This window comes from Benincasa hispida, chromosome 9 (assembly GCF_027475165.1).
Source record: "Benincasa hispida cultivar pf3 chromosome 9, pf3_genome.v1.1, whole genome shotgun sequence".
Lineage (NCBI taxonomy): Eukaryota > Viridiplantae > Streptophyta > Magnoliopsida > Cucurbitales > Cucurbitaceae > Benincasa > Benincasa hispida.
Window position 1 is genome coordinate 31,593,621 of NC_143486.1, and position 24,934 is coordinate 31,618,554.

The window sequence follows — 24,934 nt, forward strand, 5'->3', positions numbered from 1 at the left end:
TGAACCAAATTGAGAGATATATTATAGTTAAAAGGAGAAAGATCTTAGCCAAAAGTATAATTTATTCACAAGTCGAAATTTTATTTTATATATGAATTTCTATTAATATTTAATGATATGATATGAACAATATATATATAGAAAGTCTCTTTATTATTTTAAATTTTGGTGATGTTGCTTGAAATCATCACTAATAATATGAATTGGAACTTTATATTGAAGTCATTAAGAAATAAATATTATAAAAAGAAAGGAAGGATTGATTGAGCAAAATGATACCTACTCTAGATCAAGGGAAATCATGCCAAATGGCTTTACAGAATATTTTTCCTAATTATTTAATCAACCTAAGTATGTTTTATTATTATAGATTAAAAAATACTTTTGAGAAAATTTGAGCTCTACTTATATTTTAAAATTCAATCAGATTTTTATTTCGTGTTTCTTAATTTGATCCATCAGTTGAAAATATCTTATTAACCTTTTGTATGGAGTGATTAATATAGATATGGAAAAAAATCAAAATAGTATCCATTTTAACTAAACTGTTTAGATTATTAGAATTGTATAGTTAAGTTGAGATAATTTTAACCTCAAATTTAAAAGTGTTGCAATTTTTCTCCAATAAATTTTCGTTCAAAAGATTCTAAAAAAATAGTATTATTATATGCGCTAAACAAACTATAAAACATATCTATGACACAAAATTGATAAAATTTTAAAGAGAAACAAAAATGAAGCTGAACTTTTATTAAGATTTGTGAATCTTGACATTTTTAATTAATTTTCGTTCAAAAGATTCTAAAAAAAAATAGTATTATTATATGCGCTCAATGAACTATAAAACATATCTGACACAAAATTGATAAAATTTTAAAGAGAAACAAAATTGAAGTTGAACTTTTGTTAAGATTTGTAAATCTTGACATTTTTAATGGTTAATTTATACATCAATCAAACTAAAATTTCTGCAAAACTTGTTTAGTATAAATGAAATTAGTTTGTGGAGTTTCGCTGTGAATTAGCGGAATTAAAAGATAGGTAGAAATTGCAACACTTTTTATTCCAAGTTCAATTTGATGTATTAAATATGTATAATGAAAATTGATACAACTTAACAATTTAGGGGTAAAATGGTTTTTTATACTAAAAATTGAACTCATATAAACCAAAATGGCTTCTTAAAAGAAAGTATTGCCTTATTATGTTCGGTCTTTTAACTACACATGTAATTAAAAATTTGTAGCTAATTCGAATTGAAGAATGATATAAAACGATCTATTTACAGGTAAGAGAAGTAAGTTGTACATGAGACCTTTCAAAATGTTTATTATCTTCTAGGAAAATGTTAACAAATTAGGTGAAGTGTTGTTTCGTTTTTTGTTTGTGTTGTTTCGTTTTTTTCAGAAGATACTTAATAGTAATAGATGAAGTTAGAGGCATATCTTCAATCGAAATAATGTTTATGCATGCTTAATTCTAATCAAAATTTAAAAGTTATTTTAATATTCGATTGACTAATTAACTTTTTTGTTGATATTTTTAGAAATTTATATTCTGACGCTTTTTCAATGGTGAAGTACCAACTTTGATCATAATGATAGACTTTTTGGAATATCCCTCCCCGTTTTTGCACCTTTTTCTTTCACTAACTAATTTTGTTGCATCTCTTTATCTTAAATCAAGAAAACAAAAATTAACATGATGATAAGTCAAGTCATACCCAAAAAATTAATAGATATAGCATAATGAAAAGAAAAAAAAATACAAACATAACAAAATTTAGATTCTAACTCTCGAAGTCTATCAGTGAAAGTCTATCATGAATAGATTTTGCTATATTTACAATTCTTTAAAAATGTTGTACACTTAATTATTAACTCTTAAAAGTGTTACCCATCGCAATTATCCTAATATTAGTTATGGTAGTTATTTACTATTTTAGCTCCTTTCAATCATTTTCCCAAAATTTTCATGGTATTAGATATAAAGTCAAACACCATTATTTTCCCAATTAATCTAACAATTAGCTTCCTCAAAAAATGCACGTAGAAAAAAAAATCATCAAAATGCAAAAACTACTCTTAAAACCCACATCCCAAATTCACCTGAAGAGTTGGTTAACTACTAAACACATATATTGTTTTGGGTAAACTTCAAGCTAAATACACTAAAAAGAAGCATGGGAGTTGGCCCTCCATGATGAGAATATTTACAAAAACTGATGAGAAGCATATTTTAGGTTACAGGAAACACTTTTGCAAGTACTTTCTAATTCTAAGGTATCATTTCCATCAGAAATACAAATCCAGCATCATTCTTATGCATAGGATTGAAGAAGCTCTACAACAGTGTAGTGTACATTTGTTGGCATTCTACAGATTTCAACCAATCAAACTATGCTTCTACGATTCCCGATATTTTGTAAGGTCGAATGTCAACGTTCTCGAGCAGCTGTGAAACACAAGTGCATTATTTGTTAAGACATTTTGGCCATCCTACCAGGAAACAAGATATTTAGGCTAGACAACAAATGCAACAGAATGATGGCCAAAATTTTGCATATTCGATCATTCAAATACATTTGTGCATGAAATATGTTTTATAAGCTTACCTTCTTTCGCAATCCCGGTAAACCCCTACTAAAGCTTCGGCTTTGTCATAAAAGCTATCCTTCAGTGATATAACAATACTTTGAAAACCGCTGCTTCCATCCACGTCCTGACTCATCCTAGCACCTTCACATGACTTTGAACGAATGAAACCAGCGACCTTCGCAACATTCAAGTTATCTAAGGCAGCATCCACTTCATCCAATATGAAAAAGGGCGAAGGCCTAAAACTGAAATACATTGAACAATGTGAACAGCCATCAGTTGACAGTAATTTGTGGTTCTTGATAAGTTAATTGGCTTTCCCTGGAAATATAAAAAGTGGATCCAAAATACTCTATAAAACAGAAGGTACTTGACGAGCAATGATGTAGTTTAATGAATAATAACCACCAGGCACCACCTTATCCTATTGGCTCAACCCGAGGACATTGACAAGGGAGTCAAGTTTAGTAGAAAATACATAATCAATTAGAGTAATAAACTCGTAAGTCATAAGCAATAAAAACATCCACAATGAAGACTCATAAATGTAAGATCAAGCCTCCATATCATCATACCTATGAATGGAAAAAAGTAATGCTAATGCTGCGACAGTCTTTTCTCCACCAGATAACTGTTCCATGTCACGAAACCGCTTTGTCGGTGGCATAGCAGTATACTTGATACCATGTAAAAATGGCTCATCCTCATTTTCCAAGTTCAAATATGCCGTTCCACCCAAGGGATGTGTGTTACTTTTTGTCAATTGCTTATAAATCTTATCGATATTTCCAGAAATGTGGTTGAAAGCATCCATAAACAACTCATACCTGCAGTTGTCAAGACAAACTTAGCAATAATACGAACTGCAAATAAATGCAGCAATTGAAGAATCAGAAAACTTAATGATTCAAGATTTCTCCAAGCCTTATAACCGGTCATTCAGGTAGGACCATATTGGCAACTAAATAACCAATATGTTGTTGGAGTACCACATCCAAGTATAATAACAGTATTCAGATGTCTCAATAAATAAATTGGAAAGATAAACGTTACATAATAATGAAGCAAAGACGCCCTTACATTGTATGGTCGGTGCTAACATGTAGAGAACAAACGAATATGACCATAAATAATCCAGTTGTGTTCTTGAACTCGACTGGGTTGAAAGATGACACAACACAATTGTTGATTTTATTTAGGTGAATGAAGCCAACTCAGTTATAATGGATGATTAGTTTAAGTAAGAGTGATAGTCTTTTGAACACAATACATACATACATTTCCTACTACAGTTATAGACACCTTCGGGACAAATTACAAATTCCGTTGAAGAAATGGGTCACTATAAGTCAGTAGAGTTTTATGCTTCGCGATGTAACTAATAGACACAAAGATTCAATTAAAAAATCACCTTTTTTGCTTAATAGAATTGAATTTGTCAGCCACCTCTTTCTCCTCTTTTCTAGCGGCTTCAAACTCCTCAGATATTACTCTTTCCTTTTCTTTCAAAGCTTCATATTGATCTAGTGCTTTCAAATTTGGTGCAGTTCTGTCAATTTCTGATACCAGGGCATCTATCTCACGTTTAAACTTTGTCTCAGGTTTCTCTTTATCGGATGATTTCTTATCCAGTTCATAGGATTTAATCAATTGGCTAAAATCAAAAACTGGGCCAGGAGACAAGGATTCAGTCTCCATGGGGTCTGAGATAGTGGGGAGGACTATATTTTCTAATTCACATTTTTCCACTATTTCCTGCTTCTGTGTGATCAGTTGTTCAATATTTGTCTCCTGGAAAAAAAATATGGCAGATACCCATCATGGTTAATTCAATATATACTTATATAACAAATCAAGAGTAAAGAAACACAAAAAAATCTGAATAAAAGAGCAAGCATACAATTATTATATTATATAAAACATTTCAGCAATTTTCACGTTCAAGATTTGATAATTTATGATATATTCATATGAAAAAAGAAAAGTGAAGTGAGTGGTGAAAATGCAATACATCAAGAGGTTGACGAAACTATCACCCATGACCTAATTTAAACGATGCAATAACTTATAACAAAATATTAAAAGAACATTAAAAACAGTTTTAGAACATATAGAAAGAGAGTTAACGATGTTAATGCACTCGTGTTAAATATCTAAAACTATCTTAATATTTTTCTAGTTTCATAACTTATAGAAAGGAGTTTTGTCTCTTTTTTTTTTTTTTTTTTTTTTTAGTACAAAAGAGAGTTAGGTATGATTATGCAATTATACGTGTAAAAGAGCACACTCAATACTTTTACATGTATTCCAGCAAAAGAAAAAATGCTTTTAAATGCACCCTCAAATAGTGTTAGTAGTAATTTGGTAATATTAATTTGAGTTGTCAGTTTTTAATTGGTTAAAGGTTTGGAATTAGTTGGCAATTGGTTTCCTTAGTTGCTTAATCTCTTGTATGCCAACCAACTATTTAGATATTACGACCTTTCGTTGAGTGTTAACACGCCAATCCAACACATTAATTATTGTGCTTAACAAGGATTTGAAACAATCTAGCAAGTGATAGAGAGTTGTTCGATATGTATCCGGCACATAGATCTTACACATGCCAGTGTCAATACTTCACTACTGACTACACATATCAAAATTCACTACTGACTACACATATCAAAATCTAGTGAAACGAACCTTAGAATTAATCTGACGATTCAATTTTGATATGCTAGTTGTAGCAACAGATGTTTTCTTCTTCCATTCCTGCATATCCTTCTCGCACTCTTCCAGCTTGGATTTCCACTCTGCAAAGTACAAAGAGAATCTATTACTTAACTAGGGAATAAAGAACAATGAACTATGTTCATATAAACAAACGTTCTTTTTTTGGATGAACTTCAATAGAACCTTCTAGGCTGGAATAGCTGGCAAGAAAGTAATAGAAGTATCTTCCAAGAAAAGGAGTGATATTGTAGTAGGTCTTTTTATGTAGTTCTTTTGCTTGTTTCTGGGTGTAAATGCTTCCCTATTTCATCACTATAGCTATACTACCCTCTTATCCAAGGTTTTTATTTATTTATTTATTTTGGGTAAGTCCTTTGGTTGTGGTCTCTCATGTCATACCATCAATAAATTTTTTCTTATCCAGAAAAGAACTAACAATATTTTCACATAAGAGCACTACACCCGGAAGTTATCCCAACTTCACTCTAAATAAGGGTTGAGTTGTTAACTAGAAGAACAATACAAATCAATAGACCATGTTAATGAAGTTCACCTTGTTGGTGCAACATGAGAAAAATTATATCCGACGTTCCTATACATGAAATGTTCTAATTTAAAAACTAAAATATTTGTTGCTTAAATGACAAACGTACCATTAACCTGAACCCTGAAAGCCATTGCACTTTCAGCAACTAGGAAGTAAGAAAATGTTTCTTTTTTTCTTTGTATAAAAAAAACCTCAAAGGGAAAAAAGTTCATTAAAAAAGGCAACAGCCTACTCGCGGGGGTCGAGATAATCCCCAACCAACTACTTCATATGAGGTTGTCAATCGTTATCAACAAACTAAATTACAAAAGAACTTTTTTGTGTAAAGCAATTCATCCAGAGGCCATATCATTTTAAAGTTTCTTTGTTAGTTAGATGACAAACTCAGTCCATCGTTCTTTTTCTATTGCATGGAGATATAAAACGATGGAAAGAAAAACCCTAGCAGGTGTATCTTTATCAGCAATTCACTCTTTACTACTACTTTAAGGACAAGGTCACTTCTAGCAATATCTCGATGTTCACTACATAGGTCATAGGTAATAAAGTCATTTTACATTTAATAGCAAAACGTTAGTGCACCCCCCTCACATCATCAACTTTTAGCGTACTAACTAGGGTCCCAATTTCTTTTACAACCTTACTTAAACAAGATCTATTATATAGGTTGTACAACTAGTGTCCTTCAGTTCTCAAGTCCCTTTTTTTTTTTAATTGAAATATAGGACTAGATATACATATATTATCCCACATCTCCTCGCAAGGTGTCTGAGACTGTTTTCTGGATCCGCTTGAAGACATAAATTCATCTCCAGCCACCTTTGTGTGGTAGCAGTAACTGAAAGTGGCAATCTTTTAGTTGGAGAAGTTAGAAAGATTTGGAGCTTTGTACTAGACAGGCATAAAATAGATAGAATATTTAGATCATAACATATATTATACACAGGGAGAAAAAGAAAACTACGTATTTGTCTATAGTAAAGTGAATTAAGACTTGTCGAGATTTGAGGTTTTTCTTCATTAAATTTCACTATGTTATTTTTTAAGTTACTTAAATTTATTGTTAGATTTAATTTTTAGTTTAATGTTTTAAGTTGATGTTAAATCTAAGATTTTAGTTTTTTGTTCTCAAGTTTCCTTTAAGTTTTGTGAGCTTCTATATTTAATGTTCTTTGAATTATAAGTTAATGGTGGTTTACATTTGTACCTATATAAGGGTGAACTTTCATGTAAAGTAAGCATAACACTTTTAGTACAACATTTTTTGTAACACATTTCTTGTACAACATTTTGTGTATCACCATTTTGTGTATCACAATTTTAGGTATCACCAACATTTTCTACTTCAATAAGAAGTTTATTCATCCATTGAATTTCACTCTCATTTTTCACTTTAACAAAATATTGGAACATTGATTTGCTTCCACAACATTTATTTTTGCTATCGATTTCATTTTCTCAACAAAACTAAATCATGCTTAAGGTATGTCTCTTTAGCATCTTATTTCCTTGTTTCTTTGTGAAAAAAAGTGCCAATGACTTGAATGTTTCACAAAAACAACTGCAAAACTCTCAAATTGTTTGCAACTGCTACCATTAATATGACCATTAAACTTCTTCACAAACTAGAATGATATTCAAGTTTCTTACCAATTACCAAACTTGCAACTATAAATAGAAGACTCAATTGTAAAAACCATCACAAATATTTGGCAAGATCAGTATTCCTGCAACTCACATGTCAAACTTAAAAAAATCAGATCTCAAGGTTCTAGGCTTTGATGAAAGTTTCAGTGCCCACATAGATTAGCGTTTTTTCACTGCACAAATGCTTAAAAAAAACTCTCTTCTTTTTTTTTTTAATATGAAACAGAGCAAACTCTTTAGAACCTCAATTTTCTATTCCTCTGATCGAAGGTAAAAATGAATTCAACAGTAGAGCCATATCAAAAAGAAAAAAGGAACAAATAAAAATTAGATCTTTTATAATATATGCAAGAACTGTTCTACTCCAGAGTTTAAATAGAGAAAATTTGATACAGTAGGGCCATGCTACAAATAAATTCAAAATATTCAAATAGTAGGTTTTGTTTACAATGGGCTTCATTATTTTTATTTTTATTTTTTATTTTTTTGTTAAAAATGAATAAAATAAATTTAAAAATTGACAATCATAATGAAAGTTTATTGTCCAACAAGACCTTACCAGCCAGTTCCTCCTTCAAGCGATCAATATCATTATGGGCGTTTTCTGCAGTTGATTTGGCATCAGCCTCTTTGTTTTGAATCTTTCTTAAATCATTCTCCAATGCACTCAAAGAAGACTCTAGTTCTTTAATTTGTGATTCCATGTCCCGATTCTGTTCATACTCCAACCTGAGTTACATGTCACGAACGAAATATGTGCTATAAGCAGTGAGTTGTTTCATTTTAACAAGAGAGAACATTTCATAGGGAGGTTAACGAACCATTCATTTACATACAACATTAGAACTGAGGTTCAGCTGAAAGGTTAGCTTAGTTGACCCATTATACTGCTCGATCATATATACAAAAATAACTCAACTTGATTCAAGATATTCTCTTGCAATAACTCTATTTACAAAAAGTGCAACGGCCTATCTTTCTAAGGAGAGCACATGAGCTATGTCATATTCAAGTGCAACATACTATCTTACTCGGCATTCGAGCAATTGGTTTTACAACAATATTTTTCCTAAAATAACAATGTTTTAAAATGAAAAATCATAATCCCTAGAACGATTTTGCACCTAAGAGATGAGACCCATGTCCATTATATACCCAATCACAATGTATAAGGAACAAAAACAGTGTTCATGTTACTTATTTTCTTCAGCATATAACCGCGAGAACTCTAACCATGGTAGGACAAGAGTAAAAAAGAACCTACTGGCCTTTCAATTTTGATAGCTGACTGCTCAAGCTAACGCGTTCATCAGCCATATGCTGTACCGCTTGGAGTTGGTTTTCTTCATATTCTCGTATGTTTGCCACTCCAACAGATTTGCTGAAGTCTCGATATATCCGGTCAACAATTTCATTGATCCTCCTCTCCAACTTGCTAATTTCTGTGTTTCTCTTATCAATCCCATTTTTTAACTACAATAGAAATAATATAACATTACAACTTGAATTACAAAATAGGTTGACAAGTGGTCAAAATATTACCTTCTGAAGTTCAGGACTTATTCGATCAATTTCTTCTTTTATAATTTCTCTCTCTTGCCTCAAGTTTGCAACTTTGTCTTCAATACTACGCTGCAATAACATCTCATAATCAATATCACATCCAATTCTCAGCATTATGATCATTAAAACTTCTCTTCTTTTTTTAAGAATTAGATTTTTCTATACAAGGATTCTGTTAAGAGGACAAGAAAACTTGAAAAAAACTTAGTTTTGCTGATGTCTGGAACTATATATTATTGGAACTTCTCTATGATTGTCAAACACTAGGTGATCATTTCACACAAATACTATCTCTCTCCTAGACTACTCCAACGACCTGATAGCATTTATATGTATGGTGATCTAGTAAAGAATAACATTCTCTCATCCATCACACTTGCAATGCTTTACAGAAATGATTTTTTAAGAATCTCACCATATTACAAATCTCAATGTTAACTTTATAAGCCAAATATTATAATATTTTATTTTTATCTTAGCAAAAATGGATTTTTAAGTCAAATGTTATTCTACTTAAAAGTGTAGGAACTCAGTTCTAGAATTTTTTTTTTTATTATTATTTTTTTAATAATAATAAGAAACCGAACTTTCATTGGAACCCACTTCAAGATCGCAATCACTCAACCTTTGATTTGCTATCTTGAGGTGGGTACCTACCAACACTTTCTAAGAAGGAAAATGAATGAAGGAAGGCCTCTTACTTGATGGTAGAGAGAATTTCCCATCAAGCAGCAAAAAGAAATTTACTAATTTGAATCAAACCAGTCAAGCATCTTGCCAGATACTTCATTGTTGAGTCTAATGTTCCTTCTTCTCTTTTTGGCACTACCAACCAATCACCACCCACCAATGGGCCTCCTCCTATGGGTCCATCCAACCAACCGCCATCCACTAAAAAGCCTTCGCCCCCTCAACATCCGCCTCTAACCTTAGCCCCTGCAAATAACTCAGCTTCATGCAACTCCAAAAAGCCCATCCTAGCCATATGCCCTGCTACCCAGGCTGTCATTATGGAACGAAAGCAGACCTTCCTTCTCAAGGGCACGAGACACTCAACTAAAAACGTGGATGAAGTTTCCCAATCCGAATCAGAACATTTTTCCAGCTCATATACTGATTCTGTATCTAAAAGACAAAACCCATCCTCCCCTCTATCTGCCATCCACCAGGATTTCTAAGGAGATGGCTTAGCCCCCGATCATCAAGCAGATGCAATTGAGGACTTGAAGATTTCTCACCCTCTAGAAGAAAACAACAAGTTTGACCCTTTAGATACAGAGGAAGAAGTCGATGGAACTGATTCTTTACTTCACCCGAGTCTGAAATCACGGGCACCTTGGCTTTGAGAAAATAATATTTGTACCATGACAATTCCTAACAAACCCAGAAGGGAGGCAAATCCAATGCAAAATCCACCAGATTGAAAAGGGAATTGAAAAACCTCACTTCCTCTATTAACTATAACAGGAATTCATTGCTCCCAGTCATAGATGGGTCACCTGTCCCACAATGATTTTCCTTTTGTGAAATGTTAGAGGCCTCTACTCGAGAAAGAAAAGAGCTCTTATCAAGATCTTCTCAACAAAACCAATGCCACCCTTGTCATCCTACAAGAAACCAAAAAGGCTGATAATGATCAACAGTTCATCAAATCCATTTGGAGTTCGAGGAATATAGCTTGGGCCTCCTTGGATGCCATTAACAAGGCTGGTGGTATCCTCATCCTTTGGAACAATCCTTCGACACAAGTAAATGAAGTCATAGAAGGTAATCACTCTCTCTTCACGAATTTCATGGATGGTTACACTTTATGGTTGACAGGGGTATATGACCCATCTGAAGCCAAAGAGAGAGCACATTTTTGTGAGGGGCTTTATGATCTCTCACATTTATGTGACTAGCATTGGATTATTGGAGGAGACTTCAATGTCTCGAGATGGCCATTTGAAAAATCTAGTGGCAAGCTGAGAACTGCTAGTGTGGATCTTTTCAGATTCATTGATGATTGCACTCTCATTGGCCCTCCTCTTTTGAATGGTAAATACACATGGTCCAACTTCGAAGCAACCCCTGGTATGACTTTGATTGATTGCTTTCTCATTTCTAGTCCTTGTCTTAATAAATTCAAGAGTGGCATTGTCAAGTGTCTACCGCAATCCAAGATCATTACTGTAACACCCCGAATTTAGGAGGGAAACATGAATGAACCGAGATCACATCTGAAGGATCTGAGGGATCCTGAGGATATGGAAGTATGGTCAAAAAAGGTTTAAAAGTATTGAAACTCGCTTACTATACCAACAAGGTACACCTTCCTTTTCGATGGCTCAATCATAGGAAGTTTATAGTTAAGCATGCTTAGCTTAGAGTAATTCTATGTTGGGTGACCTCCTGGAAATTTTCCTAGAAAGCATGTGAGTCAAGACAAAGCATACTGAAAGGACCCGTGTTGGTTTATGGAGACAACTTTCACTCTCAGAAGCATTCAAGACAAGTAAGGACGATATTGTCAAGTCACAGGGAATGTCGGGACCATCAGGTACCGAATCTGGATTCCCAATCCTGGTTCAAATCTTGGGCCTGGGGCGTTACAATTACCCTATTCATCTCACTCTTGGAGTGCAAAATTGGGGCCCCGGTTACTTTAAATTTGAGTAAATGTGGATGGATCGTCATTCCTTTGCTGATTTACTTAAGAGATGATGGCTTCAAAATCAGACCTCTGATTGGGCTGGACGTGGCTTTATTAAAAAATTGAAAAATCTAAAACATGTCTTGAAATTATGGAACAAAGACATTTGGTTGCACTCAAACCAAAAGGACAGACTTACTAAATGAACTCAACTGCATTGATGGCTTTGAGGAAGCACACGGCCTTGATCCATCTAGCCAACGGTGAAGGATTGCTTTAAAAGCCGAGATTATGGATCTAGGAGATCATATGGAGACAAAAATGTAAGAAAAAATGGACCAAGGATGGGGATGAAAACAGTAGATTCTTTCACAGAATGAAATCATATTGGAAGAGGAAAAACACTTATATTGAAACTTATCCAGGCAGGGTTGCAGGTTGGTTGATGACAATGACATAGAAGTGTGTTTCTTGATTTTTACCGTGAGCTCTAAACAAACAGCAAGGTGATCGTAACTCTTCCTAACATTGACAATTGGGACCCTTTACCGCAGTGCAAGCACTTGCATTGGAAGCCCCCTTTACTGAGATGGAGATATTGCATGCTATATCTAACTTGGGCAACAATGAGTCTCCTGGCCCATATGGTTATACTTCAGAATTCTTTAAAAAGCAATGGAACATCCTCAAGTGTCATATTAAAGGGGCATTCCAAGACTTTTTTGAGAAAGCCATTATCGATGCCAATCTCAACAAGACTTATATTTGCTTGATCTCCAAAAAGATTGATGCCAAGAGGGATGGGAGTTTTAGTCTTATTAGTCTTACCACATGCCTATACAAGGTCAGCTATTAGAAAAACTTGAGAAACTGCTCTCCCATACTATATCCATGAACCAATTTGCTTTTTGTCTGACGAGATGCCTCCCTAATTGCAAACAAGTTGATTGACTTATATTTTAGAACTAAGGCCGGTAGAGTTGTGATCAAGCTTGATATTGAGAAGGCTTTTAATATGGTGGATTGGGAGTTTCTTGACAATATTACGGTTGCTAAAGGTTTTGGCAATACATGGAGAAGATGGATTATGGATGTATCTCATCAACAAATTTCTCCATTGTTATCAATGGAAGACCTAGGGGCAAAATCAAAACCACTAGAGGCCTCAAGCAAGGGACCTTCTATCCTCCTTTTTATTCACATTGGTGGTTGAGTGCCTTAGTAAGATGCTAATGAAGGGGTCTAACTCTAATTTGATTGAAGGTTTTGGTGTTAAAAACCCACGTCTTCACATAAACCACTTGCAATTTGCAGATGATACAATCATTTTCTCCACTCCCAATAGGGAAAAGTTGACAAGACTAATCGAGATTATCCAGTCTTTTGAACGGATTATCTAATTAGAGTTCATAGGCATTAATTTAGATAGTAGCACGATCAAATCTTTAGCTGATGCGTTCGGCTGCAAGGTTCACTCTTGGCCCTCTACTTGTCTCAGCCATACCCTAAATGGTAAATCTCTCTTCCACATTTTGGGAGCCCATCATCAAGAAGGTTGAGAGGTGTCTTAATAATTGGAATGGTATCAAACCAAAGGTGCTCGAGTCACTTCGATCCAAGCCGCCCTAGGCAATCTACCTACTTATTTCCTCTCTCTTTTTAAGGTATCCTCCAAGGTTGCTAATCGGATCGAGAAACTATACAGAAATTTCCTTTGGACGGTCATAACGATGAAAAAGGAATTCACTTCATCAAATGGCTAAATGTTCAGCTATTTCTGAATGAGGTCTCGATTTGACTAATCTAAAGAATAAAAGTCTATTGGCCAAGTGGATTTGGAGATGCCTTATTGATGCTAAAAATGCATCCCCCTTCAACAAGGTAGATACTTTGAGCAATCAAAAGGCCCATGCATATACATCGTTAAACATATTGATCTCATTCATGGGAATATTGTCAATGTCATCGGCAACGGTGAAGCCACATCCTTCTGGAATGATATTTGGGTGGGAACTTCTCCCCTTAAGAGTGTTTTTCCTAGATTATTTGCTCTTTTCAACCAGAAGATGGCTTCCATTGCTCGTTATTGGAATCATGACTATAAATCGTGGGACCTTGGTTTGAGGCGCAATCTTAATGCAGCCAAGTTTCTTGAGTGGTCTCTTTTATCCACTTCGCTACAACCCCCTGATAGACCCTTTGTGGATGATTCATGGAGATGGAACCTTGAAAAGTTCATTTCACTACCAAATCTCTCACCCAACACCTTGTCGCTGCTCTTAATAAAAATATTTGGAGGTTCTATCCCACCCCCCCACCCCCCCCCCCAAAAAAAAAAAAGAAGCCTGGTCCTGTCTTTGGATGTCAGTCATGGTAGATTAATACTATTGAAAAGAGAAGAGAAAAAAAAAACACAGATTTACGTAGAAACCCTAGATCAGGGAGAAAAACCACGATAAGAGATTTTTATTCTTTTTAATTTTCTGATACACAGTACTCAACGCAGGACAGATATAAATAACCAAACTGAGAGAAACCCTAGACAGTAGACGTTAAGTAAAAGACTAAAACACCCTTAGGACTAAAACACCATTTCAACACTCCCCTCAAGTTGGGACATAAATATCAATGAGGCCCAACTTGCTAATACAAGTGTCAAACATCTATCTAGGTAACCCCTTGGTCAGGACATCCGCAATCTGTTGATTGGATGGGACATAGGAACACAAATGCTACCGTTGTCTAATTTCTCTTTGATAAAATGTCGGTCAATCTCAACATGTTTGGTTCTATCATGCTGAACAGGGTTATTAGCAATATTAATAGCAACCTTGTTGTCACAGTAGAGTCTCATTAGGTCATGACTCTCTTGATGAAGATCTACTAATACCTTCTTCAACCAAATTTCCTCACAGATACCCAAGCTCATAGCTCTGTATTTAGCTTCGGCACTACTTCTAGCCACGACACCCTGTTTCTTACTCCTCCATGCAACAAGATTTCCCCATACGAAGGTACGATACCCCGAGGTTGACTTCCTATCAGTAGCAAAACAGGCCCAGTCTGAGTCAGTGTAGGCTTCGATGCATCTTCTATCATTTTTCCTGAACATCAAGCCTTTTCCAGGTGTTGACTTTAAATATCTCAGAATCTGAGTAATGGCTTCCATGTGTCTCACATACGGGGCTTGCATAAACTGGCTTACCAAACTCACTACATATGAAATATCAGGTTTGGTGTGTGAGAGATATATCAGCTTCCCTATAAGTCGTTGATATCTTTCCTTGTTCACTGGGACGTCATCTATTGAATTTACCAGAATACTGTTAATCTCAACTAGAGTATCTGCAGGTTTACATCCAGTCATCCCAATCTCTTGTAATAGGTCTAATGTATATTTTCTCTGAGACACCGAGATCCCTTCCTTTGATCTTGCTACCTCCATGCCTAGGAAATATCTCAAAGTACCAAGATCTTTAGTCTCAAACTCTTCTGCCATCTTCTGTTTCAACTTGTCAATTTCTACAGAATCATTCCCTGACAGAATAATATCGTCAACATATACAATTAACACAGCTACTTTTCCTGGTGCTGATTTCTTAGTGAACAGGGTGTGATCAGAGTGACCCTGAATGTACCCCTGGGTTTTGACAAAGGTAGTGAAGTGATCGAACCAGGCTCTAGGGGACTGTTTCAGACCATACAAAAATTTCTTTAACTTGCAAACCTGACTCCCAAACTGTGCTTCAAACCCTGAAGGAGGAGTCATATAAACTTCTTCTTCCAACTCACCATTTAGAAACGCATTTTTTACGTCTAACTGATGTAGAGACCAGTCTAAGTTCACAGCAACAGAGAGGAGAACCCGAATAGTGTTGAGTTTTGCCACCGGCGAGAAGGTTTCTGAGTAAACCACCCCATACGTTTGAGTGAATCCTTTCGCAACTAATCTGGCCTTATATCTGTTGAGAGTCCCATCAGACTTGTATTTGACTGTGAACACCCATTTGCACTCTACTGTTTTGTGACCTCTGGGAAGAGCAACTAGATCTCATGTTTTGTTGGTCTTGAGGGCTCGCATCTCTTCCATGACTGCGGTTCACCATTCAGGAATTTCCAGAGCCTTGTACACATTTCCCAGAATTGTCACGGTGTCCAGACTAGTGGTGAAGGCCTTGAATCTCATTGACAAGCTACTGTAAGATAAGAAGCTTTTCATAGAATGCTTGGTGCAGGACCTCGTTCCCTTTCGTAGAGCAATTGGTAAGTCCGGGGTAGCATCAATCTCACTGGTCTTGTCACCCTTTTCCTTTGTATTCATCTGCTGCACATTTTCAGTCTCCCGAACATCATCAGGGAAAAATTCATTACTCTCATCCTCCCTAATTTTGTCAGAGTTCGCTGCATCGCCAATGTTCACTGCATTACTTTCAACAGAATTATTATTATCAAGAGTATGGTTACCTTGAGCTGGCTCTGGTTCTGACTCTTGAACACCTTCCGGCGGAGCAACAAGGGGAACTATTTCGAGGACTACTTCCTTTCGTAAATTCTTCCGATAGTAGGTTATCCAAGGAACTTGTTTTGTAGGAAGGATAGGATTGTCAGGAATGGGTGGGCCAGGATTATAAGTGTCAGGAATGGGTTCAAGAAACAAGTCTATGGGAATGGAATAAGTGGACAACGTGTTAGCCTCTTCACTCAAAGTCTCCCCCTGAAGAGGACTAACGGGAAAGAAAGGTTTATCTTCTTGAAAGGTGGCAACCATGGTGATAAAGTACTTTCAAGAAGACGGCTGATAACATTTGTAGCCCCGTTGATGGAGTGGATACCCAACAAAGACACATTTTTGGGCCCTAGGAGCGAACTTACTTTGGGTATTATGATTATGGACAAAAACCATACACCCAAACACCCGAAGAGGAACATCAGGGAAAAGACGGGTAAAAGAGAAGGACTCTTTGAAATGGGCTAAGAGAGTCTGGAACTTGAGAACTCGGGAAGGCATTCGATTTATGAGATGGGATGCAATGAGTACAGCATCTCCCCATAGGTACGAGGGTAGGGACACAGGGATCATGAGTGCCCGAGCAACCTCAATAAGGTGACGGTTTTTTCGTTCGGCCACCCCATTTTGTTGTGGTGTATAGGCACAAGAGTTCTGGTGGATGATACCTTTAGAGTTTTAAACTCACGAAGGGATTGATTAACGAACTCACGGCCATTGTCATTTCGAAGGATAGCAATTTTGGCATTGAACTGGGTTTCGACAGTGGTGTAAAATTTCTGAAAGACTGTAGTCACTTCGGACTTATCCATAAGAAGGAACACCCATGTAAGACGAGTGTGATCATCTATGAAGGTGACGAACCACCGTTTACCCAACACGGTTGTGATATTAGATGGGCCCCACACGTCACTATGTATCAAGTGGAAAGGTTGGGAAGGTTTGTAAGGCTGGGAAGTAAAAAACACCCGAGGTTGTTTTGCACGAATACACACATCGCAAGATAAAGATGAAATATTAACATTACAAAACAAATGTGGAAACAGATACTTCATATAATGAAAATTTGGATGTCCAAGACGAAAATGCCATAACAAGAAATCAGTTTCAGAAAGTGCCACTCATAGCACTGGTTCTGCTAGTGCCACTCATAGCACTAGTTCTATCCTCTTCTAACCTGACTTCTGAGCATACTTCCATCAGAGACGATATTGGTCTCTGTCCCAAAATCCGACTTCGGACACCATCAAATTGAGGGTTTAAGCTAGCCAGAAAATCATACACCCAGTCCGCCTCCTCAATCTTTGAGTACTAAACCCCGTCGATAAGACAATTCCACACGACTTCGCGGCACAAATCCATTTCTTGCTACAGCAGGGACAATTTATTGAAATAAGACGTTACGTCAAGAGTCCCTTGTTTGCACTTGTGAACATGTTTCCTCAAGGTATAAAGACGCGAGGCATTTTTCCTCTTCGAATAGAGCTTCTGGACAGCTTCCCAAATATCCCGAGCGGAGGCTGAGTACAGAAGTGGCTTCCCAATCTGGGGTTCCATGCTGTTTATCAAAATTGAGCGAAGAAGAGAATCCTCTACTTTCCATATATGTTTCTGGGGATCACCGGGGTTCGGTCTTGGTATTTCTCCAGTTAGATACCCGAACTTGTGACGTCCCTCAAGGACCATTCTCACCGATTGGGACCAAGAGAAGTAATTTTGGCCGTTAAGTTTCTCACCAATAGAAATCCCTGCAGAGTTTCCCACAAAACCAAACATAATATTTGCTACAGGTAAAGTAGAGTAAGCATTTACCAGTGTTTCTGAGCATAAAGAGAAGTCCAAATGTGGCTGTGGATGAAAACCAGTTGCAGGACTTGTCGTGGATCTAAGAGCCGATATTTGCTGCTGTAAGTTTGCTAACTGTTGTTCAAAGCCGACGATTCCACCAAAATTTGCCATAGGTTGGTTTTGCCCATAAATCCCTGAAAAAGTGGCTTCATTTTGGCTAGAGGAAGAACCAAAAGAAGGGCTGGGAATGGGCTGAACATACTGGTTCGGCTGAACCGGGTTCGGTTGGACCAACTGGACCGACTGAGAAGGTTGGGTCATCCACGCAGCAGAGGAACGATCTGGTATGGGTGCTAGGGCTGGCGGCTGACTCAAAAACAGAGGCTGAAGGTCGGCGGCTGAAGATCGGCAGTCACGAGCAGAGGTGAAGTCGGGCTGTGCGAAAACGCCCGTGGCTGGCGGCTTTCCCTGCATCGGCTAAATCTGAGGAAGAATCGTGCGTGGGAGATCGGCTAGGTCGCGCTGAATCTGAGGAAGAATTGCACGTGGGAGATCGGTTGGGTCGCGGATGGCGAGGCTTCGATCGATCGCTGTGTAGGAGAGAGACGCCGGCAACGCTGGAGCTAGGGTCTGTGCGTCGATCGGATCTGTGGGCTTGGTCGGTCGGGTCTGCTGAGGGAGTCCACCGGCTGGAGTTCGGATCTGACATGGATCGGATGAGTTGAGGCAGCGCAGCGTGAAAATAATGCTCAACGGCTTCTCGTATGGCTGTGGCAACTCCAGCGTTCATGGATCCTCCCATTCCAACGGAGGTTGCTGTCAGAGTCTCTGGTTTGTTCTCATCGATGACGGCCATGATTTCGTCGCCATGCTCTGATACCATATTGAAAAGAGAAGAGAAGAAAAAACACAGATTTACGTGGAAACCTAGATCAGAGAAAAAAACCACGATAAGAGAATTTTATTCTTTTTAATTTTCTAATACACAGACTCAACGCAGGACAGGTATAAATAACCAAACTGAGAGAAACCCTAGACAGTAGACGCTAAGTAAAAGACTAAAACGCCCTTAAGGTTAAAACACCATTTCAACAAATATGACCGACGTTCTTATCAAAAAGGCTCCTTGGACTGTGTCTGCCCTGAGCTAGTGTTCTTTGTCATCATTGCGGTGAAACCATTATACACATTCTAGTTTTTTATGACTTTGCCCAATCTTTTTGGATGAGAAACTTGACATACTTCAACTATCAAGTGGTTTTTCCTAATGACCCCCTCATCCTCTGGAATATGCTTGTTATTGGCCATTCATTTAAGGAGGAGAAAACGATTATGCAGACTTTCATCATCAAAGCCTACTTTTGGCTCATCTGGATTGAATAGAATCATCGTAGCTTTGAAACTAGAGAACAAAATTCACTCAATTTTTTTTATAAACTTTTGTAGACAACACTTTCTTGGTGTAAACTTCCTTTTTTGTGGTTACAATCTTACATCTCTTATATCTCAATGAAATAGCATTTGCGTATTCTCTCACGGCACTTGTTGGTCCTTTTGTAATTTCATACCATCAATGAAACTACGATTGAAAAAAATGATAATGAAGAGTTAAAAATAAATAATAAAATAATAATTAAAAATAATTTTTAAAAAATCATTAAGAAAATTAAAAGAGTCTAATGTTCATATATAAAAAACACGTGAATAATATAGCAATAAAGGAAAATATTTAAATAAAATAGGAAATTATTTTAAATGACAAAACTGCTAAAAATATTTACAAATAATAGCAAAATATCACAGTCTATCTGTGATAAACAGCGATAGACTACTATCTGTGTCTGTCTGTCAGATAGACACAGATCGTAGTCTATTGCTGTCTATTGCGGTCAGATAGACTGTGATATTTTGCTATTATTTGTAAATATTTTGGTTCATTTTCCTATATTTGAAAACAACCCAAATAAAATAAAAAGCAGACAAACAAGCAGTACAGAGAAGGTAATCGGAAAAATAAATCCAAGCTAATTAAGATAAACATCCAATAAAGAAAATCCAGCAAAGGTCTTTGACAGAGATCACCAAGAAGTTGACTTTAGACATGCTGATTCAAATTTGTCAAACCAAGAAAGAGTCTAATGTTCCTAAAAAACCAAATCCTCGAATGATTTTGTTAAATAAGTTTGAATGTTTTCAGAGTAACCACATAGAAAGCCTTCTGAATTTGTACCATTACCAACCAGGACCGGAAAGTTGAAAATTTGTGATCTAGCATTAGGGGGAGTATGCAAATATCTGGATGTACATTTGGAGTTCTATTAAAGATTAAATTCCTTTTCAAAAAAAATTCAAGATCAAATTCCTAGCTTTCACTCCATTATTTCTGCGTATAACTTTAATTGCACGCACATATCTCATGCAATTCACATATGTAGGATATTTCAATTCCTTGTCAGTTTCTGTTTCCATGTTTGTCACAGTTAATTGCCCTTTTTTCTTTTTTTTTACAGGAAACAGAAATTTCATTGTAAGTATTGACAAAAGAGCTATACAGAAAGCAAAGAGAGACATGAAAGGGGAGGTTAGCCAAACCCAAAGAGAGATACTTTGACACTGTGAGGGTGCCAAGTCTGTTAGAGAGATTAAAAAGGGCATATTGCCCATCCACGTGGAAGCGCAATATATAATAAAAATATTTTGCGAGTAATCACCTTCTCAATCTCTGCATACTGAATCTTTTTCTCAAGTCCACTAATCCTCCCAGACGCTTCAGACTCCTTTAGTTGCATCTCTCTGATTGATCCAAGTTCATCCAGCTCTAATTCATACTGCTCTTTCTTTTTCTTAAGCCCTAAAATACAGCAACAATAAATGGTAAAGTTCCAGAAAATATTAATCAGTGAATGGATTGAGTACCTTCAATCTTTTTATCGTCCCATTTGTTTGACCTTGCTTCCATGCCACCACTAATACCCCCAGTCATTGTTCCAGATTTCGTAAGCAGAATACCATCCACGGTTACGACTAGTTCAAGCATAAAGAAAGTAGCCATAAGATACACCTGATGGAGCTATACAAAAATAATTTTAAACTGACTAAACGTACCTTTATGTCTTTCTCCACTCCAACTTAGAGCCTTGGCTTCATCAAGATTCTCACAAACTAGAGTATTCCCCACAGCAAATATAATTGCCTTCTCCAATGTCGAATCAAAAGTGTGATTGTTAAGGGTACAAATAGCCTTCCCGGCCCCAATTCAAAATCACAAGGGTGATTGTTAAGCATACAAATTCATAGATCTTCTTGCCCATTACCCACTAGTATTTTAGAACTACATGAGTACAATGCAAAGTGAAAATCAAACATCAGATAATGGATCTCCATTTCTTAAAAATAAAAAATTTAAACCACACATTCAAAGTTATTTCAAGAGAAAATCCCATTTTTAACCCCTAAAGTTTCTAACCCATACACTTAGCATAGTGAATCATATTTAGGAGATTATTACCCTCCGTTTATCACCCTTTTTTCCTTTGATTATCCCTTCCAATCTGTTATAATTAAAAGAAGGCTGAAATTCCAAAAGAATTTAGCATGGTTTGAACACAAAAGTTATACGATACACGCTATCACAAAAAGAAACAAAAGAAGAAATCTTATCTTCAAAGGTCCTTTAGTTCCATTCTGTCCAGATCAGCCATAGGAGTGCCCTAACCACACAATTCCATAAAACATTTGCCATGTCTTTAAGTCTCCAACTCGAGAAGAAACTTCGACCAACCAATCATCTACCCATGTTCTTTAAAATGATAGATCACCATTTGTACGGATATGGACAGTGAAGGAAAAGGTCATCTAACATTTCTTTCTCCTTGTACCACAAACAAGCAGCCAAGAGGGACAAAGACCACCTAGGGTCTTTTGAATTTGGGTATGGGTATTCAAACTTTTATAGGTCAGTGACCATATAAACAACTTCACCCTTTTTGGATACTTGAAGTTCCAAATTAGGTCCATGAAAGGAGCATCCACACGAACAGGCTTTTGACCTAAATTTAAAAAAGAAATAGACTTCATTGAGAAAGTGCCTATTTTTTTATAACCGAAGACCCATTTCTTTTCCTTCACTTAGCTGGACGAAGACAGCCTTTTGGAAAGAGCTAACAAGTTTCCTATCTCCCTGTCAAAAGTACCTCTTCTAATGCCCAAATCCCAACTTCGATCCTCCATATTCCAGCAATCTGCAATGGTGGCTCCTTTTGTAGACAAAAGAATGAGAATATCCAAGTAACTGACAATTACGTTATCAATAGATCTTGTCCACCAAGGCCCAAGCCAAGACATTAAACCTAACAATCTCTCACAACTCCCTCCACAGATCTCTCAACCTCTTTAAATAAACCTATAATTCCTCCCCAACCTCCTCCAAACAACGATGAAAACAAGTCTGCCAAAGAATTCTACCCTTCCCCAAGGATACAATTAAACCCCTCCATCATAGCCCTGCAGCCCCTATTCCACACCAAAGAAACTCCAAAAGCCTCCAAGGTCTTCCAATGCACCTCTGCAAAGGGAACACCACTAAGGTTTTACACCCTGATCTGAAGTATGAACTTTTTCCTTTCTCATGCTAGATCTACTTTGCAAAGAACTTTACCTTATTGGAAATCTTAACCTTCCAAAGCAAGGAAAATGCGGTGATAGGGAGAGTGAGAGGATACATAGAAGATATATATGTTTTTTCTTAAAGGAAACGTGTGCCATCAAGGCAACGCAATCTTCTCTCATTTGCTTTTAAATCTGGCCAAATAAGTCTACAGATTACATACTAAATAAAAACTGAAGTCAAAACTGATGCCATAAATAAAAACCAAGTCACAACTCTCACTGATCCACCTGACCTCACAATGATTGAGGCCGATCACAGATAGAATCATATAGCCACCAATCACTCTTAACTCAAAATTATGCCACCAGGATGCTGGCAGTTGTGGACTCGTATTTCCAAACTGGTGGAAGCTTCTTTGTTTTCTTACAGTAATGAGCAAGCGCCTGTGAATTCTGTTCTCCACAAGAATCAATCTGAACTTCGAGTCCTTGTCCTTCCTGTTCCTCTCCAGATGCTTACGGATGGAAACTGCTTTCTTGATTAAGTCATAGAGCTCCTCTGGAATCTCTGGTGCCAGTCCATGGGCCTTAAGAATATGCAAGATTTTTCTTGCAGTATCACTTTTGACCTGGGCAATCCCGTGAGAATCACGAACAATCCCACCAATTTGAGAAGGGGTCAAACCCTTCTTTGCATTTGCAGATATTATCTTCAACATCTGTAGAAGAGATCTTGAGCCAACTTGGCAGCGTCCTCTTGTAGGGCAATGCAGAGGCTGAAATACCCTTACCACGACTGTGCATATGGCCCATGGTTGTCTCTCTTTGCCCTGCTTCTCGAGTTCGATGAGAGTTGCTCTACCGCGACGCCGATGAATACATAGAAGATAGAAGAAAGGGCTAGAAGAAAGACCCTGGGGAGGGCAAAGCATCGAGATATGAAGGTCCCTCCTCCAATCAACATGGAAGTTTTTAAAGCAGAACTCCAAAATAATATAATACTCGCCCAAAAGCGGAAAAATGAGGCCACAGACTGCAAACACATATCTGAACCGTGGTACAAATGGAGGAAAAAGAAGCGGAGGGGTTTGAAGTTAAAATTTTATGAAATGAGTTTGAAGTTAATTCTCCCCCGATAGTTAAAATTAAACTATGTACCAAGGTAAAGATTATTTTCTCATTTAAGTATTATATAACAACATATATGTTTAACTTAATACATAGCTATGTACCCTCTAAACATAAATCAGACAGAACATGGATGAAGGCTATAAAATAGGAAAGAAAAAAGTGTTTCTCCTTTAGTGTCCAAGTAATAGAATCATAGAAGGATATCGGATAACATCATACACCAGCTTCACACTTTTACTTAAATCACGTAGTCTTTCAATGATAGGCTTTACGCGAACAGACTGAAGAGGTATGAATGTCTGAGGAGGAAGCCTTTGTTCTTTCAAATACTGCAGGACAGCCACGAAAGTATTGCATTTATATAAAGTACACCAAACCCTTAGGATCAAAACTGATAAAATTACATCAAATTTGATAACAGTAACAGACATGTTAAGCACAAAAAATTGAAAAGCATTGAGATCATGGATAAATTATCATCTAAGCTAGAAACATAATAAGAGGAAGAAAAGGAATACCAAAATTTTCCAAGGACATGTTGAGGATTTTCATTCTATTCGTGAAAACTTCTCAATCAGAACTTTTCTATATCCTTCCTGCTATGACATGATCAGCATTTTGTATTTAACTTTTTTTTACTATGAAAAACTGAACTTTCTTAAAATAAATAAAAGAATCTGTAGATTTGTGTTTAGTATATATTTGTCTTAATTATTATTTTAATTATGATTTGTTGTAATTTCCTTTTTAATTAATTTCCTTAGTTGGAATTCCTCTTGTATTATAATGACCCATTATTGGGTCCTTTTGAATAATAAGAAAAACCAATATTCTCCAAAAACTTCATGGTATCAGAGCCAAAATAAAACCCTAACCCTAGTCCAGCCACCGCTGCCGCTGTTGTCGTCGCCTCAGATCTCCGCCTCCATCGCTACACAAACCCTAGCAACTGTCATCAGATCTGCCACCACCTCCACAAAACCCGCCATCATCAGGTCACAGTTGTTGCTGCTGCACATCCTAGCCGTTGTCGTCGACCATACCAGAGTCGTCTGTCCACGAGCTCCTAGATCCGCATACCTAATTTGTCTCAGAACCCACCGTCATCGTTTTTTTTTCAGCTTCGATTTGTCTCGATCCCACATCGACAATCCATCATAGACAACCAAGAAGCCTACGATCCGTGAAATCAAATCAGC

At 36.7% G+C, this 24,934-nt stretch overlaps 1 protein-coding gene and 1 pseudogene across 1 annotated transcript in view; both read right to left on the reverse strand.

Annotated features, from left to right (window-relative positions):
* Positions 1-2,116: 2,116 nt before the first annotated feature.
* Positions 2,117-24,934, reverse strand: part of TTN8 (Structural maintenance of chromosomes (SMC) family protein) — a 46,014-nt gene continuing 23,196 nt past the window's right edge. Inside the window, exons 8-19 of the mRNA XM_039042258.2 lie at positions 23,940-24,064; positions 21,102-21,211; positions 20,913-21,020; positions 20,708-20,847; positions 9,049-9,138; positions 8,771-8,979; positions 8,066-8,235; positions 5,283-5,392; positions 4,009-4,388; positions 3,173-3,424; positions 2,615-2,842; positions 2,117-2,454 (exon numbers count right to left, since the gene is read on the reverse strand). Of these exons, the coding sequence (XP_038898186.1) occupies positions 2,406-2,454; positions 2,615-2,842; positions 3,173-3,424; positions 4,009-4,388; positions 5,283-5,392; positions 8,066-8,235; positions 8,771-8,979; positions 9,049-9,138; positions 20,708-20,847; positions 20,913-21,020; positions 21,102-21,211; positions 23,940-24,064 (1,971 nt within the window). The 3' untranslated portion in view covers positions 2,117-2,405. The remainder of the gene's footprint in view (positions 2,455-2,614; positions 2,843-3,172; positions 3,425-4,008; positions 4,389-5,282; positions 5,393-8,065; positions 8,236-8,770; positions 8,980-9,048; positions 9,139-20,707; positions 20,848-20,912; positions 21,021-21,101; positions 21,212-23,939; positions 24,065-24,934) is intronic.
* On the reverse strand, positions 22,828-23,570 carry LOC150033737 (small ribosomal subunit protein uS15 pseudogene; annotated as a pseudogene).